A 21,772-nucleotide genomic window follows, 5' to 3' on the forward strand; every position below is an offset into this window, starting at 1 on the left:
TCCCTCCATCCCCCTCTTCTTTCTTCTCTTTCCTTACAAGGGACATATTGGTATTTATTTTCCACTGGTGGGGTTCTTCCACCAGAGCATGGATCCTACTGGGGCTTCTGACAGATTATGGCAAGAAAAACTGATAGGTTCGTACTAGGCTATCTGCCCTAGGGCATTTATAAGCCTAGCCAGAGTGTGTGTGGCTTTCACCACCCCTTAGGATGAGAATACTACGCCCATTTAGGGTTCAGTTTACTGTGCCTCTGTCTAGTAGTGACACAGAGATGACCCCCCGGGGTAAACCTACGATCTCCCATCCACTCGTCAAGACTTCTCTTGAATCGAGTTAGTGAGGGGCTCTGCCTAACATGGATTGGGATTCTGTTCCAGAGTGTAGGGAGCCTCTGGGTTATGAATCTGTCCCTCCAGCACGTCCTATTTATTTCTGTGTTGAGGTTTAAGTCTCTTGCTCTCGTGGCTCTGATGGATTTGGATTTTTTGAAGTGGAGCATGTCCATTAATTCCGGATTGGACATGGCCTTGTACGTTAGGCACAGGTCACCTCTGAGTAGGCGGTATGCGACTGAATAGAGCTGGAGTTTTTCAGTCGGGCAGCATATGACATATGTTTAAGACCCTTTATCCTCTTGGTGAGGAACTTTTGGGGTCTTTCCAACTGCTGCAGGTGTCGGGTAAGATACATCCCAAATGGGGCATTGTACTCAATCATTGGCCTAATAAGAGATGAGTGCGGGGCACAATGACCTCTCTTGATCTAGATGTGAAACCCTTCATGATAAGGTGGGCAATATAGAAGGTCTTCCTAACCACTTTGGCAATGTGAGTGTCAAATGAGAGGTTACTGTCAACCTGGGTCCCTAGGTCCCTGATTATCTCTTCCGTGCCAATGGATTACCACCTATGTGGTAATTGTGGGTACCTTGTTTTTCCCAAAGGGTATGACTATACATTTTTGGCGTTAAGCTTAAGGCCATGGCTCTGGCACCAATTATCCATTTCTATGAGTCCTCTCTGAAGGATGTTTGTGTCCGCTGGAGTATCAATTATGGTGCCCAGTTTGCAGTCATCTGCGAACTTTGTCAGCCACAATCCTCCTATGTTTGCCTGTACCTCAGAAAAATAAATGCCAAACAAGAGGGGTCCCAGGACTGAGCCCTGTGGGACACCACTTGTGACTGGCTTAGAGTCTGACATAGCTCCAGCAACTCTGACCCTGTGGGTTCTGTCCTTGAGCCAGTTTGCAACCCATCTCGTGACATATGGGTTTACATTTTAGCTGGTGAGTTTGTCTATGATGCCCGAGTGTGGTATTGTGTCAAAGGCTTTTGCAAGGTCAAGGTAGGCTGTGTGAACTGCCTTACCTTCATCAATGGCCTTAGTGACGGTTTCAAAAAAGTCGACCAAGTTTAAAAGGCAGGATCTGCCCTTGACAAAGCCAAATTGGGTAGGATCCAATGTCTGTAGGTCCCCAACGTCTTTGTTTGAGTTCCATAATGATCCTCTCCATAGCTTTGCAGACCAGGCTCGTCAAGCTTATGGGGCGGTAATTTCCAGGGTCCGTAGAAGCACTGCCTTTGTGAAGTGGGACCACTGTTGCCGTACGCCACTCTTTGGGTGCGATCCTGTAGTAAGGCTAAGATTAAACAGCAGCCTTATGTTTGGGTTTAGTTCCTCTTGGAGTTCATGTAGCACACAGCCCGGGACACCGTCCGGTCCCATTGATGCTGTGTTTTTAGCTTTAGAGAGGGCGGCTCTCACCTGGGCATTTGAGATATTAGGGAGGCTACACTCTGCTGGGATAGTTATTTCTCCTTTTGGGGGGGAGGGGGAGGAGAAATTTGCACTGAACCTGTCTGCCAGAATGTTGGCAATGTCAGTGGGTTCAGTGTATTTATTGTCATTTTGGACTAACTCTGAGCATGTCTGGGAGTTTCCACCCAGGTTTCTAACATAGCTAAAGAAGGCCTTGTGATTGTCTTTTGTGTCTTTTGCGATTTTTCTCTCAAAGTTGGCCTTGGATGATTTTATGAGTGATCGTAGTTTTTTGCTAGTACTGATCAGAGATGCCTTCCCATTTAGGGATTTTGCTCTGTCATGTAGTAGCTTCCTCCTTCTGTTGTAAAGTTTGTTTATGGCTAGGGTCCAGCAGACCGGGCGCCTGCCTTTGGGGGAATGGGTCTTGGTTTTATTTGGGATTGCATGATCCATGCATTCTTGAAGGTGCCCGTAGAAGGCATTTGCAAAGGATTCAGCAGTGTGGGTTGTGGTTTCCACCGGTCCAGGGACCTTGAAGGATACCACTTCAGTCTTAAGAAGTGTGAAGTTGGCTTTTGAGAAGTTCTTCACTGTGGTCTTTTGTGAAGGGGGTGGGGGCGGGATGTGGATTTCCAGTGAGATTAATTTATGGTCTGATCTTACCAATGAGGGATATACTTCCGGTGTGGAGCATTTTGTCCCCATGTTTGTGATGATCAGGTCTAGTATATTGTCTCCTCTTGTGGGAATGGTGACTAGTTGTTCCATCGCATTTGAGTTTATGAATTCTAGGAACCTTTGGGCTAGGGTGTTTGGACTTGAGTAATGTTCCCAGTCTATGTTTGGGTAGTTGAAATCTCCCAATATGATTGTATTTGGAGAGACATTCATACTCTCCAGTGTCTTCAGGAAGGCTGTGTGGGTTTCCTGAGTTTGAAAGGGTGGTCTGTAGCATGCTACAAATTGTAAGGCGGTTTTGCCTATGGTTAGTTGCACCTGGATGGTCTCCGATGCTTCGTGCGTTGCCACTAACCTGGAGGTGTGGGTATCTTTGATGAATATGGATACTTCCCCTCCTTTTGTGGTTCGGTCCAAGTTTTGGGGCCGGAAAGCATGATATGAGGTAAAACCTGATAGTGCTGGGGTGCTCTCAGGAGCCTTGAACCAGGTTTCAGTCACTGCACAGACATCGATGTTCTCCATACTGAGGAGGGCTTCGCGTGCATGTTGAGGTTTAGACTTCTGGCATTGAGCAGCATTACCTTTATTTTTTTCCACTTGTGTTTTCTAGGGAGGTAGGTTTGTCATTTGAGCCTTGCCTAAAAAGGCACTATGGGGGTGGCAAGAGCCTTGGCCAATATCCGGAAGCCCAGGGGTGACAGGTGCAAGCCATCCCTTGCGAAGCAGCGTGGCTTGTCGAGCATGTCATCCCAAGCAGACAGACATTGGATCCCCTTTGAATGACAACAGTAATTAAGCCAATTGTTAAAACTGATCATTTTGTCTTTGTACTGTGGCATCATTCTTGGTGAGGGTAAGATGCTGCTCAGGGTCAGGGTCATACCGGTCTGGGCTACATAATCAGAGAGCTCCTCTATGTCTCATTTCATGTAGTCTAGGGAGGTACGTCTCAGGTCGTTCACACCGGCATGTACAATGACTGAGTCATATTTGTACTTGCTGTGGAGTGACCTGAGTGCTTGTGTTATGTGGCGGATTCTAGCTCCCGACAGGCAGCTTACTGTGACCTTTTCCTTGTTCAGTCTGGTGAGCGGGACGTCAGTGTGTCTGACTATGGAGTCACCTATTACAAGTGTGTCTGGCATGTTGTTTGGCCTTAAGGGCTGTGACTGTTTAGCACACTGACTTTGTGAACTATGTGTTGCATGTGCTATGTCTTGAGGTGGCGGTTGCTTGGGTGTCTGCTTAGGAGGCCTCTGTTGTTTTGGTAGATTTTTAATCAGCGCCTCCGAGTATGTTTTTGTGTGTTTATGTGTTTGGTTTGCAGTTGTGATAGTTCTATGTGAGACTGGGTTTGTGGTGTGCGTGGTTACTTTCTCCTCCTGCCTGGTCTTGCCATTACTGAATTGAGAGAGCTCAGCCTCCAGTTTGGCTATATAGTTGCATCTCTCGCATATATTTGTATTTGTTGGGAGGAGGAGAGGGTTGTCTGTGTACATGAGGCAATTGTAACATTGCCTCAAGATTCCCAAATTCACCAGCTGAACAGGGGAGGATGCCAGCAACTGACCCTTCGACATGCTAGAATAGTGAAAAAGATTGCTGTGTAACTGAGTCAGAAAGGATCTATAGGGAAATGGGTACTCTAGGGAATTTAGGTGAAAGAAGTACTTTCTTTTGTTTAAGAGTGCTTTACCTGTATAAAAAATGCTTTAGGAGCAAGTGCTGAGCTTTTCAGTTAGAGAATAGGCTGTTTAGATTGCAAGTAGTGCAGTTCTAAGGGAAAAATTGAAGAGTAGACTTTACGGAGAAGTGCGCAAAAACGGGCTTTATAGCAGGGGGTTGAAAAGAGCCAGGAATTGACCCAAAATGGCCAATAAACTACAAGTTGCTGGGCTGGAACCAATCCTCTAGGGACAAATAGGTTGCTCAGTGCTCCCCACTCCCACTGGTGAACAAGGAAGCTTCCTCTTATCCAAATAAGGATATGGATAGCACAGGAACTAAGACAAAGCCCAGAGATCAGCAAAATCTGAAGACTGGACTATTCTAGTTCAGAAAAGCGGGAAAACAAGGATATTTTTTTTTTTTTTTTCTTTTTTTACAGAGAAAGGAGAAAAAGATACAGTAGCAAACAGTAAATGCTATAAAACGGCTAGCGCACTTGAGTGTGTTAGCCTAACAATTAAATTAAACAAAAATAACTTTTTAAAGTGCTAACAGTTTAAAATCAACACAAGTACAGTAAAAACAATACGCAGAGCTGTTTTTTAGGCGAAATGCAGTCGAGTTGCAGTAATTAAAGCGAAAGCTAGAAAAAATACTTATAAATCCAGGAAAGTCACTCTTTTATATTACTGACGTCAGTCCTGGAGCCACAGCAACCGAAGCAGAAATACGAAGTCTCTGGTATTCGGGTTGGCCGAGGGCTACCCTGGCAGGGATAACCAAATTTGTGATGACTGCAACCGTGAATACACTCGAACATCTACATTTATGGTAAGTGTACACAACTATACATTTTCTACAGAGAGACACCTTTTGCTGCCTTTTAGCAGATAGTTGTCATAACCCAAGACTCTGGCTGAAACTGTTAATATTTTATTAGCTCTCTCCCTAACATTGCACCATTTTTGTTTTGTTTTGTTTTGTCATACATAGATTGTGCCGGCTTAAAAAGAAGGCTCAAGCAGAGGCAAATGCAACAGTTATCAGCAATCTACTACCATTCATGGAATATGAACTGCACACACAGCTCATGAATAAGCTCAAACTAAGGGGAATGAATGCTCTCTTTGGACTGAGGATTCAAATTACAGTGGGAGAAAACATGCTTTTGGGTTTAGCAGTAAGCGCACTTCCATTATTGTAATTGTTTTAGCTTTTCTTTCAGAAGCATGAAGTTGTTTTAGCTTTTCTTTCAGAAGTACGTATAGTACCTTGGTTTGTTACATAATATTTCTGTGTGTTGTCTGAAGTTGTTTGTCTTGAACTTCCTTTGTACAGTGGCAAACCAAACGGATAATACACTGCAGTTTTGCTAGTTGCAGATGTACTAACACCAGTACCAGCGAGCTGCAGAAACAAATCGCTGATATCATGTCTATAACCCACCAGTTCTTATGCAGACGTTTCCAGACTACCTCATTATCTCATGGGGGTTACTTGAGCTTATTTGTTTTGGTTGGCGTCCATATTTGAATAGGTTAGTCTTTTAATTCTTGTTCAGAAATTCCTTCAGATAATTGATCTTAATATGCTATTGCTTATGCCACTCACTGAAGGACCATTCTTTTCACTTTCATCTTCCAACTGGCTTTAGTCAACAATAATACAACTCTCGGTTGTTTTTTGTGTATAGAATTAGCATCAATTGCTGAATTGTCACAATATTCATTCCCCTCTGAACCATTAAAAATTACAGTAAAGTCATAATTGTCTTTATTAAATATATCTCCAGTCAATCTATCCATTATGTCTTCATTGCCCACACAAATTTCATTATCAATTAATAATGAGAATTTTTTCATTGTGTTTGGAAATTCCTGTACTGTGTCTGGTACCGTGGTCGATCCTGATATCGGTCGCGTAGTCGTTCGGACCTTCTCAGTACAGGTTCGTCTAAAAAAACTTTGTCATCTTCATGATTTGTAAAATTATCATTCCTATTGGGCTGTTTTCTACCTGTGTTAAAATTAGCCCTATCAAGTCTTTTAGACTGGCCAACTTCTTCTACATCTAAACTCCCAACATCTTCTTTTTGCCTTATGTTTTTAAATTCTTTAAAATGTGTATAAACCCTTTTATTACTATAATCTTTACTATCCCTCAATAATTTATTTTTGTATTCCAATCCCTTCATTATAAATTTGTCCATGTCAAACAATATACTGTCTAAACGGTGCTTGTTAACTTCATACAATAAATCATTTCGTATACTTTTATCTAGTTCTGTTAAAACCAGGTTCAATTTGTTCAATTTAACATTATTATTTCTTATAATCAAGCGCATGAGGTCAAAACCTGTTCTAGCAAACAATCTTAACAGTTCATCAAACAATTCACTGTCAGTCTCAAAACCAAAAGGCAGTTTAAAAACTCGTAGCCCTTTCGGTACCTCTTCAAGCTCCAATGATCTCTCCAGAAAAGCGTTGTCCATCTGCAACGTTTTAAATTGTTTAAGCGCCTTTTCAAAGTCCGCCAGTTGCTGATTCAAACTGCTCATATCCTTAATATTGGATTTGAGTACAGTGGAGAAACTCGGGGCTTGTAAAATGTTTTTAATATCCGAATAACATTTTTTGTTATTCAAAAGTACCTTATCACCGTCTCCAGCGTTCAGTGTAGGGTTCGAAGGCAGAAAAACAGTCTTTGTATTTCCTGTGTTACCCTTGTTTCCTCCTCCAATTTCCTCCTCCAATAGAACCAGATGAACAATTGCTAGCCAACGGACGATTTGGTGATGCACCTGGTGTGGAATGTAAAGTAAATAATTGTTCCTGGGTCTCCGTTAAAGTAACATTGCACCCCTGTTGCAAATTACTACATTGTTCCTGTAGAACTAATATTAGGCGTTGTGTAACTTCAAGGCGCTGTTTTAATAACTGCTCCATAACAAATGAAAATAAAAAAACTGGTGGGTTCAACAATAGCGTGTTTGGTCCAACAATAGGTGCAGCAGTAGCAACAAACCAAACCAAGCGACCAACCCGAAGTCTTTGACAAAACTCAGAACAGCATAGCAAAGAAAAACTTGTAAACCACAAAAAAGGCTCCAAGGTAGTCACTCGGTCAAGATTTATTGTCCACAAACACCAATAAAATCCAATAAATTCGACAAAACAACAAAACAGAAAAAAATTTCTATCGTAGTACTAAGCGCTTTCACCCTCACATACGGGCATCATCAGAGTACATCTAAAAACATGAATAAACTTCTATTAAATAAATCCTTTTTATTTAACTGGGTTGTCCCACTTAGAAGGCAAAAAATAAATAAATGCAGTCAGTTAAATGGCAGTCTATTAATTTTACAACAGACCATTAAGCTTTCCACTTCACAGGGAAGCAGTGCCCATGCATACTGTTTTCATTGATGCACTATGTATCCTCTGGTACATGGGTGTAAAACCACAGGTTATTCAGAGTATTCCTGCCATATTAAGCCATGCTAACATATTACACAACAAATGGCATACATTTTATACTTTTTTCTTTCTTCGTATTGACCAGACTTCATTCATCTTCTGTTCTGCTCATCATTCACTCTTCATAACAGTGAGGCAACTAACAGGAATCAAAATTCACATAGTCTAACAGCTGCCCTGTACAAATACCATAGCATCAGCTTTACATTGATAAACATCAGAGGGCAGCACATCTTCAGACAGTAGGCTGTATAAACATAATAAAAATACCACACTGTTTATATTCATTCTGTTACAAGCATTCGAACTAAAACTAAAACAAAAATTACCATAATTTCAGCACTGTTTTAATGACGTTAATACAATAAATACTGTTCAGTTCTTAGTTAGAGCGTCTTCTGTGTAGCGACATGCGTGAATGGGCGTTCCTTCATTGAAGGTTGTGCGTTAGGCCCGGCAAGCCAGTATGTAAAAATCTACTGCCAATCATAGCGGACCGGAGTTCCGCTGTGGCGACCCCTAACCTGTAAAAGCTGAAAGACACAAACAAATACAATAAATACTGTATGCTCTGCATAATCTATGTATTGTTGTAAATATTGTCTAAAACAAGAGCTGTGTGTAACTGATTGTAAAAGCTTACAGTGAACTAGCAAATTCAAGTCAAATGCAAAACATTTTTAAAATATAATATTTAATAATCCCAGACTTAACATATCTACTGCATGTTCTGCATATTTTAATTTTGTTATAAATTCCTTCAAAAACAAGGACATACACAAAAGTGATTGTAAAAATGTAAGGTGAACATTTTGTCCCATGAAAGCTGATTTGGAAAGTCCTTCAATGATTCAAAGTCCTAGAAGTATTGGTAGAATTAGTGTAGACTGTGAACGAAGACCCAATAACACAAGTACGAACAGAGTTCGGACACACAGATGGAGTCCTACTAGGTAGGAGTGGGTGTGCATCAGAGTTCATCTCTGAACCCACTGCTGTTCATAGTGGTGATAGACTATATTAGCAAAGAGGATAGAGGGGTCAGATCAATAACGTTGCTGTATGCAGATAATGTGGCATTACAGACAGGCTCCGAACAAGAACTTCAGCAAAGGATAAGGGAATGGAATGCAAAACTGAAGTCACAGAGGATAAAACAGAGTTCAGGTAAGCAGTTATAATAACAGAAAATGGGGTAATCTGAGGAAGTTGAAAGCTGAGATAGAAGTGAAATAGTGGAACAATTTAGCACCTTCACATACTTGGGAAAGATGGTTGGGGAGAAGGGAAGTCTGAAAGAGGAGGTCAAAGCTAGAATTAAAGGGGCTGAAGCCAACAGAGTGTCAGGGTAGTGTAAGACAGAAGAATGCCAAAGAAGTTGAAAATTAAGGTGTATGAAACAGTGGCGTGACCAGTATTACTGTATGGTACAGAAACCATGGCACTGAAAGCAAAGCAGTGGAGGAAGCTGGAGGTGATGGAGATGAAATGCCTTGGATGGGCGGTTGGATGCCCATTGTGGGACAGACAAAAAAAATGAGGGCATCAGAGTTGAAACCCAAGCAGCTACAATTGCAGAGAAGATCAAAGAGAGGAAGTGGTTCAGGCATATCTGCAGGAAAGCAGACAACAATCCGGTGAAGAATATTTTGGACAGATGGGGAAAAAGGCAAGAGGAAACAAAGATGCCCAGAAAATAAAAGGATTTATAGAGTAAGAAAAGACCTGCAACAGTAATATGTCCTGTGCAGACTGCCTCAAGGCCCTATCCCTGTATTCTGTCTCCTACAGGCTTTTGAGGGGAGATCTATGCCTGGCATACAGGGCAATGTCAGATCCCACTCTGATGGGTCTTCATCATATCCACAATACAAACAGCACCAGAATTACCCGTTCTAAAGACTTAAACCTTGCCTGTGATATAAATAGAACCTGCTGGAGAGATAGGTATGTATCTAGGAGACTACCCCATCTATGGAACAGGCTCCCCGTCCATGTTAAGCAGAGTTCCTCTCTAACCCAATTCAAGTGCAACTTGGACAATTGGACAGGGAACAGGAAATCCATCTCTGGTTTGGCACCTATGTCTCTAATGGACACAGGTAACCTGTAAATGGTTCATCTCCCAGGCCCATGCTTACACTTATCAAGGGTAGCAGAATGTGTCAGAGATTTAGGATGCATGGCTAGACTTAAAAAGGCCCTTGTAGTTGATAGCCTAGTAAATACCTCTGACGGTCAGCATGATTGTCGAAGAACATAGGAGAGTGGCATTGAATGGAGAGAAATGGCAAGAGTCCCTACGACACTCTGACCCCATGTAGAAAACGGGAAAAGGGAGTCGATGATGAGGAGGATTTGTAAGATTTCACTCATTTGTGGTGTTATCACAAGTGAGCCAATAGTCTGCCAAGGAGCCACTATAATGTTCTAAGATGACTCTAGAAAAAGGCACCTTGTTGAAAGCTCCCTTCTTCTGTCTTGAATAAGTTAACTTTCAGAACCTCATTTATGCTGATTTTTGTGTACAATGGCCAGGATGGTTCATTTACATTAATTTGTTGTTTCATTACACAGTTTATTGTCTTACTTAAGAAAGACATGTACAGCAGGTTTTCCTTAATCTCCAGCAGCTGATTGTTTCCTGTGGTAGCCCAAGTTTTATATTGCAGGAATGCAGTTATTAGTATAATTTTGCTGCCATCCATCCACAACCTCTTTTTACCATTTTTGCACATGGGATGGTGGTGTCACTTCCAGCAGTGGCAATCATCTAGTGTCAAAGTTTACACTGCCGGGTGGCTAGCCCTGCCGCGGTAGTTCTTTCACACTATTATCGTAGAAGTATAATTGTTTATATGCTTTCATGTTTGTTCTTATTTCCAGGTAGGTATGAATGTTGGGTGATAGCAAGTTAGTTTTTCAGCATTAAAGAGAGCATGCCTGTAGTTAACAAAAAACAAGTAACTGGGTCTGGTTATATTCATTGAAACACTGTCCGAGAATGAGGGATACGTATTTTATCACTGATGAAACACTTCTTCAGCTTTCTAAGAACATTAGTAATTTCCACACATTATGTTACCTCTTTATTTTTCTCATCATCTGCCACTGCTGTAGGAATTAGAGGTGTTAGGTTATAAACTTTTGATGTCAATTTTCATTCTGTCCTCAACTAATGGGTTCGTATCCGATCCTTAGACCCAACTTGGCCCTTAATAAAGCTCATGGTAACCGAAAAGCTGTCGAGCTCTCTTACCTATAATGCACCAACCTCTAACCTACTCAGGATCTCATTTGCCACTTTTCTCAAAAAACGTAATCATTGTTTACCATCGTTAGGAACTTGTTCCCTATTTCTTTCTATTTCTACATGCTAGTGAAGTCTTTCTTACCATTGTTTGTCTAACAAAAAAAAAAAGGTTTTCCTTCTTCACTGTCTCCTTTTACTTACTGATGTATCCGGAAAAGAACTATCCAGTTTCAGGAAGTGTCAAAATTTTGGGGACAAATTGTCCCTTTCGGACTTAGAGATGCCCATATACTTTTTGTTTACTGTTTGGGCCCTTAACATCTCCAGGAGGATTATACAGTATGCAAAAACTTCAATCCCAGGGTAGTTGCCGATAGAAAGAATAAATTCATTCTTTAAGGACTGCTTCCATCTTCCTTTGGCGAGGTTATTTCTGGGGCTCAGTCCCCAAAAAATAAAATATAAGGAGTCCTTATCTAAGTCTCCTAGGCCCTCTACCTCCTCGATTCCATCATTTGAGCCGCCAAGAAAAAGACAAAGAACAGATCCAAAATTAGTTCAAGGTCACTGTCTCTTGGATCCTAAGAAGAAATCAGTGGATCCAACAGGCTCGGATTCAAAGAAATCTATGGATCCAACTGTTTCATGTCCGATAAGCCTTCCTAGGACTAAGTATTCTCCAATACATGACTCAGTGCCTTTCAGGGTTCCCTCCCCATTTTTGGAAAGGCGTTGATCTAAATCATCATCCCTTGCCTCATCTCGTTCTGGCAGGAGTTTGACTAAATAAGATGTGGACAGAATGATGAGGAAGTTTCTCTCGGTGCAGATACAGATGCGTGTTTTACCGGCTCCTACCCCATTGGGTCAGGAAGCTTGTCTGTTTACCACACCACCACTACTTGCTCCTTTTCTGATCCCTCTGGTTGCTTTAGAGTCCCTGGATCCAAACCTTCCAAGTCCATCTGACTCAGATCTGAAGATAACCTTATCTTTGGATCTGCAGTTTTCTCTGAGTGCACTGGCTCCCAACATCTTCGGATCCGGATTACTCTCTGAATCGAAGCTTCCTTGTGGCTCTGGGAAAGTTTGACTCAGAGGGTCTCTGCCCCTTTGAGCTTCAGCATTGGACAGCTCTGCTCCAACTTCTTCCTTGGAGAGATTGCTTTTTGGGCAGAGACAGGCAGTGGTCCAGAAACCTACTTTCTCAGGGTCGATGTCTTCCTTCTCTCCAGAGTGGTCTGCCTTTCAGGAAGTGAAGAGAGTATTCTCTGCTCTGACAGGGTGGACAGATGTTCATCGTGTTTTAATGTTGCAGTCATTACACTTGGGTTATCCTGCTGGCAGGCTACCCGCAGTCGGCCTGAATTCCAAAGTCCTGGTCCGGCATCAGTTGCTGTCGCCTCTTCCCTGACGTCAGTGCGCCAGGGGTATATAAGATGCAGCCGACGCCATTTTCTTTGGTCTTTCTTGCCGCACGGTGCCCAAAGCAAAAGCAGTTCACAAGTGCCGGTCGGCCGACTCCTGAGATTTTCGAAATTTAATTTCAGATCCGAAATCTTCAATAAAGCTAAGTACCCCTTTGGGGAAACTTTTTCTTGCTCCAGACCGATGTCAGAAAAAGTTAACAATTGTATTTCTTGTGGGAAGCAAATACCTCATAAGGATTTTCATTCTCACTGTATTCCTTGCCTAGGCCCTGACCACGATGTTGCTAGTTGTCTGTTTTGTGCTAGATTTAATCAACGTACCATTAAGCGTCGGTACGATTTTGCATTTTATTACTTTGGACGAAGGTTTAACTATATAATGCTGTCGGAACAGCCGACGACCGGAGTTCATAAAAAGCGCAAGGAAAAAGAAAAGGACAGGCATCCAAGGTCCAAAACCGACGATGAAGCCTCCTCTAGGCCAGCCGCTGGTTCGCCGGTTCTCAGTGAGGTGCTTTCGCAGCCCCTGACACCCGCTACCTCAGAGCCACAGGCCACCTCCGACTACCACTTGGAGACAGCTAGGCCTCTGGATACTCAAGGTATTGGGCCTTCGGAAATTAATCCCTCAGATAGGTGTGGAGCCGCTGAGCAGGCATCGATTTCTGAGGGTGTTTTCAGACCTACACAGCTTTATATCAAGCCAACCTCAGCATCCAAGACAAAGACTAAAACAGCTTTAAAGACAAAGAAACAAGTACAGCATTCTCTTGGACAGACTTCCATGACTAAGAAACAGATGCTCAAAATGGCTGAAGACCTAATTACTTTGATCAGGGGTTCCCATCCCCCTCCTGATAAAAGGCCTAGGCAAGACACTGATTATGATTCCTCTGATCAGGTTTCCATTTCCTCTGACTCCTCTTCAGAACAGGGATTCTCTCTTCCTCCCTATGAGGACTCAGATGCTGAAGAATCTATCCCTTCAGCCTCTCCTCCTGAGGACTATTCTTTTGGGGAAACCCTGCACACCATGAGGGAGCATTTCCACTGGGAGAGCCAAGATTATTCAGAATCTATGAAAAGGCTCAGAGATTTTCTTTTATTGCCTCAGCACAGACCTCTTGCTATTCCACCTGTACTAGACATTGTTGATGATGTATTTTCTGAGTCCAGTCTGTCTCCTGACTCTTTACCCCCTGCACCAGTTAAGCAAGATAGGTACTATAGGGTTCCAGATTCTCACAAATTCCTGTATAAAAACCCTGCTGCTGACCCATAAACTATTTCTCAGGGTCCCAAAGGGGTAAAGGCTTCCACTGCAAAAAAACGTGTTCCCTCTGATAGGGATTCTAGAGCACTGGACAGATGGGGGAAACAAGTTTACACCTCTGCTACTTTGGCTGTAAGGGTTTAAATTGCCAGTTTCATATGCTTAAATATCAGCAATACCTAATGTCTCTGTTAAAACAGAAAATGCAGACAAACTTTGAATGTCCTGAAAACAAAGAAATGCAGGATTTATTGCATGCAGCTGAACAAGTGGGAAAGCATACTTTGCAATGTGGTTTTGATTCATTAGAGGCCTCTTGCAGGGCCGCTATTACAGGCTCTGTCATTCGAAGGCATGCTTGGTTAAAGGAACAGAATCTGCCTGATCATGTTAAAGCAAAATTATTGGATGCTCCATTACAGCATGATACTTTGTTTGGTATTAAGGCAGAAGAGGTGTTAAAGAAAATGGAGGATAAAGCAAAATCTGTGCAGACAGTAAAGGATTTCTTACAGGTTCAGCCACCAAGATTTAGCAGGAACTGGCCTTCTAAGAATTGGTCCTTTCCAGTGTCAGACAGACCACAAAGAGGCAGATACAGATGCCCTACAGGCAGATCTCAGCCCCAAGGCTCATACAGGCCTAAACAATGGGGTGCGTCTACCTCCAAAAGCGGAGAAGACAAATCGCAACCATATAGAAAATAGTCCCAATGACTTCCCACTGCTTTTGCCAAGCACTTATCTTTTGGCAGCACCCTTAGGGGGAAAGCTAGCACTTTTTTCACACAAATGACACATGATCACCCAGGACAAATGGGTACTGAATATTGTTTCTCAGGGCTACAGGTTCCATTTTCACACCCTTCCAAAGTCAAAAGGTATGCCAGACCTGCCACACAATCAATGGGCCAAAGGCACACAAACAAATTTCATCTCTCATGGACATGAGGGCTATTCAGTGAGTACCTCAGCAAGAGCAGGGACAAGGATTTTATTCAAGGCTCTTCTTGGTACCCAGAAAGGACAAAGCATGGAGACCAATACTGGACCTGTCTATTATAAATACTTTTCTGGACGTTCCAAAATTCAAAATGTTGACACTGCAGCAACTTCTGCCCATGCTGGGCAAGAAGGCTTGGCTCGTAACTTTGGACCTCAAAGAGTCATACCTGCATGTCCCAATCAGACAATCTTGCAGATGATACCTCAGATTCATAGCTGGCTCAATGCACTACCAATTGTCTGCACTGCCCTTTGGCTTATCTACTGCGCCTAGGGTCTTCACAAAATGCCTGGCACCAGTAATTGCATTTTGCAGACAAAGAGGAATTCAAATTTATCCCTACTTGGACGACTGCCTTATTCAAGCAGAGAGCAAGGACATTCAACTAAAGCATCTGGCGTTTGTAAAAAGATTACTAATTTGCCTAGGGTACACAGTAAACAAAAATAAATCAAAACTAGTACCCTCTCAAGAGATAATATTCCTGGGTGCAAGCTTAAATACAACTGCCCAGATGGCTTATCTCACGCCAGACAAACAAAGGCAACTGACTTATTACCTCGAAAACATGGCAACAAAAACCCAGTTAACTGTAAGAAAAATTCTGCAGGCTTTGGGCTTCATGGCATCCTGCATTCTGCTAATTCCATATGCAAGACTGCATATGAGGAAGCTACAATGGTATCTAAAAAGTGTTTGGACTCAACATTGCCACAGCCTGGTAACATTAATTACACTCATTCCCTGCCTGCAACAGGAGTTTCGATGGTGGGCACTGGCCTGTCACCACAACAAGGGACAGCCATTCACTTTACCCACAGCCAGGCAGACATTTAACAACAGATGCATCGGATTACGCCTGGGGGGCACACATGGCAGGAAAATGTATTCAGGGCATGTGGTCCGCAAACCAAATGCATCTTCATATCAATCAAAAAGAGATGCTAGCTGTACAGAATGCCCTGACAGCCTTCAAGGATCTTCTCCATCGAGGACAACTATTGCTAAAGACGGACAATACTACAGTCATGTGGTACATAAACAAGCAAAGGGGCACACATTCCTACCCCCTCTGCAGGCAAGCCATGACTTTGTGGAACACAGCATTGACTTATCAAGTACATCTTCAAGCACAATTCCTGCCAGGAAAGACAAATACTCTGGCAGACAAACTAAGCAGAAACCTCATGGACCCTCACGAGTGGAAACTAGATCCACAAGTCTTTAGCATGGTAACAAGGAAATGGGGATGCCCAGACATAGATCTATTTCCCTCCCCTCACAACTACCAATACAGAAAATTCGGCACAAGGACTTATCACGAACAAGCATGGAAGGTGGATGCTCTATCATTCAGCTGGAAAACCCTTACAGTATATGCCTTTCCTCCACTGCCTCTCCTCCCCAAGGTACTCCTAAAGGTCAGACAAGAGAAGCCAAAAATGATACTGATTGCCCCAGACTGGCCACGCCAGCACTGGTACCCAATCCTAAAGAGCTTGTCTCAAGGCCCAGCGTGGACTTTACCTCAAATTCCTCATCTTCTGACCCAACAAAACAATCAGATCCTACACAGTCAACTCAGAACCTTAAAACTGGCTGCATGGTGAATAATATAACCACTCAGAACACACCTCTCTCAAAAGCAGTTATGGGTGTTATTTTAGAAGCCAGGAGGCCCAGCACCAGAAAATCTTATGCAGAAAAATGGAAGAGATTCTGTGCTTGGAACCAGGCACAAGGAATTGACCCGCTTGTTCCAAATATTCCTCAGATTTTACAATACCTAACTGAGATGCTGGACAAAGGCCTATCCTTCTCATCAATTAAGATCCATGCCTCGGCCATTTCAGCTCATTACAATATGGAACCACTTTTTTTCTCACATCCACTGCTAAAGCAGTACCTCAGAGGGGCCAAAAACATAAGACCCCCAAGGAGAGCACCGATACCTACATGGGACCTCAATTTTGTCTTGGAAAAACTCACACTGCCTCCTTTTGAGCCATCCAATACAGCCGAGATAAAATTCTTATCATGGAAAACAGCTCTGCTCCTAGCAATAACTTCAGCAAGAAAAGTCTCAGAGTTACAGGCATTAATGGCTGTGGAACCTTTTATCATTTTCCATCCGGACAGGGTTTCTCTAAGGACAAACCCCACATTTATGCCAAAGGTGGTATTCAGTGTGGCTCTTAATCAAACCATTTATTTGCCTACTTTTTATCCAAATCCCCAGAATAAAGGGGAGAGACTTCTGCACTCTTTGGACATACACAGACAGCTACGCTTCTACTTGGACAAAACTAAAGCTTTCAGAAATACTGAGCAACTTTTAGTGGCATATGCTGCAGGAACACAAGGAAAGGCGATCTCAAAGCAGACTATTTCAAAATGGATAGGACACTGCATTAATTTCTGCTATGCACAACATGGCAAATCAGTGCCTAAGGGCATTAGGCCACATTCGACCAGGGCAGCAGCCACCTCAACAGCCTTCCTCAGAGGAGTACCAACCAAGGATATTTTGGAGGCTGCAACTTGGAGTTCAGTGCACACTTTTACCAAGCACTATCATTTACCTTTTTACTCTAAATCCAGAGCAGGCTTCGCCACTGCAGTTCTGCAGGGCCTCATAGCCACTCCTAATCCTATTTAGACCCAGCCGCCTAACCTCAGCTTTGGGATTCAACCCAAGTGTAATGACTGCAACAGTGAAACACAATGAACATAGTACAGTTGTGTACCTACCATAAATGTAGATGTTGAGTGTATTCACTATTGCAGTCCAGGTTACCCACCCACCACTCCCCTTTCTTTGCTGGGACTTATCTATACTTCTCTATTCTATACAACCTATGTGGTGTATTTGCTTGTAGATGAAGGTATTGTTTATTTTAGTGCATGCTTTGTATAAGCAATGTTTTTTGCCTACCCTTTTGGGGGCACCTGACATCTGGGGCAAGAAAAACTGAAGAAAATGGTGTTGGCTGCATCTTATATACCCCTGGCGCACTGACGTCAGGGAAGAGGCGACAGCAACCGACGCCGGACCAGGACTTTGGAATTCAGGCCGACTGCGGGTAGCCTGCCAGCAGGATAACCCAAGTGTAATGACTGCAACAGTGAATACACTCGAACATCTACATTTATGATAGGTACACAACTGTACTATCCTACTCCCTCGGATCTCCAGTCTAGCTGCCATATGTCTCTGCGGTTGGAGCCACATCATTCTACTTCACAGGGACAGCCAGCTCAAGACCCCCAGATCACCCAGCAAGGATTTACGATCTCTTCCAACACTTCATCAAAGCACCGTACAGAGAAGTCCCTAGGAAGAGAAAGTGCAAGAGGAGGCACTTGGACTCTCTGCAAAAGTCAATCACTGAGGATGCTGATTTCGATTAAGAAGAAAAGTCCCCACGATCACCTCCTGAAGATGTCTCATTTGGAGATATCCTTGAGATCCTTACGCAGAGAGGTGGTTGGTCCTCCAGCAACCCTTGACTACAGGAATCATTATTTCTGTAGGCGTTTGAAGCTGGCCCATCTACCTCCTGGGTTACTCTGCCTGCTGATGAGCTCATGGATTTGGTCTCTCAGTGGGAATGGAAGGAACCTGACTCAGTTGAGCCGATCCCTAAGAGGCTAGATTAGATTCTGGCTCCACTTGTTGGGAAGGCATTCTGGAGTAAGGGGGTGCCCATGGATGCCATGCTCGTAGCGGCGGCCACCAAGAAGGAGCTTGCTGAACAAAGTCCCTCTGTTCATCCCCCTAACAGGGAGTCTAGGTCAATGGGTGTGTGTGTGTGTCAGTGACCTTTTCCCTTAGGTCACTGAACTATTTGGCACATTTTACTAGACTACAAAGGGACTTGATCAAGTTACTATTAAAATCCCTTTCTGGGACCATTACTGCTGAGGCTAAGTCATCTTTAGCCTCTCAGTTGGCTACCCTTCAATCCATTTTTAATTTATCCATGAGGCATGTTTCACATGCAGCTGAAGGAACCTCAGGGGCAGTGGGTTCAGGCATATCCATTTGGTGACATGCCTGTATGCACTTATGTAATGTCACAAGCCTTTCTAGTCCTCGTTCTTCAATGTTCCCTTTGACAGAAGTTCCTTGTTTGGCCCAAAAGTGAAGGGCACATTATCCAGGTGTGAAAAGGATGGAAAGACCCTCTCTGCTGTGGGTGAACATTTTTTGACCCCTCAAAGATTCCTTAAGAGGAATCAACAAGATGTTTGAAAGACATGATTTAGAAAGTCCCAGGGTCTTTTCCAGGACACGTGTGTTGATAGTTTCCTAGGGGCAGAGGGGGGATCTCTAATGGATGATGATGCCCACGTGTCAGGAGAGGCCCACAAGACCAAGTGTCCAGAGATTCCTTCTCTGATAGACCCTATCAGCGCTCCTGAAAGGAGGCCCGATTTTCCCCTCTCTGGAGGTAATCAGGCGTCAACTGTCTCTGCACCAGAGAGCCTGGCTAGATATAACAAGAGATAGTTGGGTGCAGAAGATTATTTCCAGAGGCTATATAATTCCCTTTTCCCTTCCACCCCTAACCGTATGCAAAACCCCGATGTTCCACCTAGTCAGAGAAAAGCAGCAGCACTGCAAATGCAAAATCTGCTAGGAAAAAAAAAAAAGAGTCATCCAAGAGGTCCCACCAGACCAGATAGCGTCTGGAACGTACTCAAGATTCTTTTTAGTGCCAAAGAAAACGGGATTGGAGACCAATTTTAGATCTCAGCAACTTGAACAAAGCAGTTTGACACACAAAGTTCCAGATGATCATGGTTCAGTCCGTTCTGCCTTTTTTTAGATAAGGACGACTGGATGTGCTCTATAGACTTTCAGGATGTGTACTAGCACATAAAAATGAACAGACAGTCTATATTTACGCTTCCTGCTTGGATCCAGTCACTACCAGTTCAGAGCACCACCCTTTAGCCTCACCACAGTCCCCAGGGTGTTCACCAATTGAATGGCAGTTACAGCAGCTCACTTGAGACTGCAAGGATTCCAGGTAGTTTCATGACTACACGACTGGCTTCTACTAACAAGAGCAAGAGATCAGGTTCTTTAAATTTGTTCTCATCTGGGGGTAACCATAAGTTACGAGAAGTCTCAGTTACAACCAGCACAAACTTTGGAAGTTATGGAAACAGTCTTCAATATGACGACAGTGACATGTCTTCCTCTGTCAGGAATTCAGACTGTCAGATTCCAGGTCATGAAAATAATTTGCAATATCAGGTTTGCAGCCCGGTCTATCCTTCAAGCCTTGGGGTCAGTGTCAGCTGCTGTAATCTTAGTTCCTGTAGCAAAATTTCATATGAGAATTCATCACTGGATGCTAGCAGCACAGTGGTCAGTTCTTTACCAGTGCATATCAACACAATTAAGAATCACTCAGGCTTGCAAGAGATACCTCTGGTGGTGGATTTAGTCAGACCAGGTTCTGCAATGCAAGGCCGACCTTTAATTCGCCCCAAGCCAAAGGCCATAGTGACCACAGATGCATCCCAGACTGGGTTGGGAGAGTGGGGGCACTTTCTGGGCAAAACAGTCCAAGGCACTTGATCCCCCGAAGAGGCCAGTTTTTGAATATCAATGTCCTAGAGATGACAGTAGTGCTCTTAGCATTGCAGGCCTTCCAGGACGCTCTCCCTTTAGGGCTAATTACGATTCAAACAGACAATTTGTCAATAGTTTGGTACATCAGCAAACAAGGAGGAATCAGATCTTACCCCCTGTGTAGAGAAGCAGAGTGTGGCAATGGGTGATCTCATTCAACGACTTTCTTATAGCAATGCACATTCTGGGAAAGTCCAACATAATAGCAGACAAATTGAGCAGGTCCATTTTTCTACCTCACGAGTGGTCTCCCAACATGAAAGTAACAGAAATTATTTTACATTAGTGGGGCCAGCCTTGCTTCGATCTTTTTGCTTCTCCCCTGAACAAGAAATGCAGCAGCTACTTTGCCATAATCCCCTCTCGGGGAATCACCGAGGGATGCTGTACTCCACAAATGCCCACCAGTCGGCTTTATGCTTACCTGCTGATTCCCCTGATTCCAAAATTACTACAGGAAGCTGTCAGGTTGAAGAACAGGATCGTCCTCGTTGCATCTTACTAGTCTCAACAGATTTAGTTCCCCGTACTGCGGCCTCATCTACTTTTCCAACCTTGGATACTGGCTTTGATTCCAGATCTTCTCTTGCACCTGAAAGGTATAATTCATCCAGATATCTCAAAGTTGTAGCTGATAGCGTGGTTCCTCCAATTCCGTTAATAGCCAGACAACCAGTGCTCTCATCCCTTGTCCGTCATATTGTTTTATCTTCCCATACAAGAAAACTTTATACAAGTAAATGGAAAAGGTTCATTTGCTGGGTACAGCAAAAACATGTTGACCCCTTCTACGCTCCATTACATAGTATACTTGAATTTTTGGAAACAGTTTTTGATGAAGGGGCTAGCTCCTCAACAGTTAAAGTTCAGTTAACAGCAATATCTAACTTTCATGTTAGATTTGAAAATTCTTCTGTGGCCTCTTCAAAACTTTATAAAGCATTTTTGAGAGGCACGCTCCTGCTGAGACCCCCCCGTGTAAAGATCCTACTCCACCATGGGATTTGAACTTGGTACCACAGGGCTTAATTCATCCTCCCTTTGAACCAGCAGCTAAATGCAATCTCAAGTTCCTGACCTGGAAAACTATCTTTCTAGTGGCCATTACATCTGCTAGAAGAATTTCAGAACTTCAAGCATTGTCATTTAAGCCTCCCTACTTAATTTTTCATAAGGGTAGAGTCACTTTACACACAAGTGCATCTTGGCTTCCTAAGGTGGTTTCAGAATCCAATATCAGTCCATTAATTTGCCAGTATTCTTTCCTAAACTTGCTAACAAAGGTGAACATAGGTTGCATTCATACCTACATAGGAGAAAAGAAATTAGGAACACATATCAGTTATTTGTGTTCTTTGCAATTTTGAAATTGGCCAAACCAGTTGAAAGGGTAACTTTAGACAGATGGCTGATAGATTGCATTTAATTTATCTGTAACAAGTTGGGTCTAACCCTCACAAAACCTCTAACAGCCCACCCACTCAACTAGGTCGAAGACAATATGTGTGGCTGCTACTCGGCCAAACCCTCGTACCTTTATCACTCATTACAAGTGGTATCTGGTCTGAA

The 21,772-nt window shown here is 43.1% G+C and overlaps 1 protein-coding gene across 25 annotated transcripts in view; it reads left to right on the forward strand.

Moving 5' to 3' along the window:
* Window positions 1–21,772, forward strand: part of C2CD5 (C2 calcium dependent domain containing 5) — a 1,731,257-nt gene that overhangs the window by 1,402,376 nt on the left and 307,109 nt on the right. For all 25 annotated transcript variants that reach the window (XM_044087723.1, XM_044087713.1, XM_044087716.1 and 22 more), the window contains one exon: window positions 5,110–5,296. In XM_044087723.1, coding sequence (XP_043943658.1) covers window positions 5,110–5,296 — 187 coding nt within the window. The remainder of the gene's footprint in view (window positions 1–5,109; window positions 5,297–21,772) is intronic.

Source organism: Protopterus annectens, chromosome 11.part0 (genome assembly GCF_019279795.1).
Source record: "Protopterus annectens isolate FY-2018-M chromosome 11.part0, PAN1.0, whole genome shotgun sequence".
NCBI lineage: Eukaryota > Metazoa > Chordata > Ceratodontiformes > Protopteridae > Protopterus > Protopterus annectens.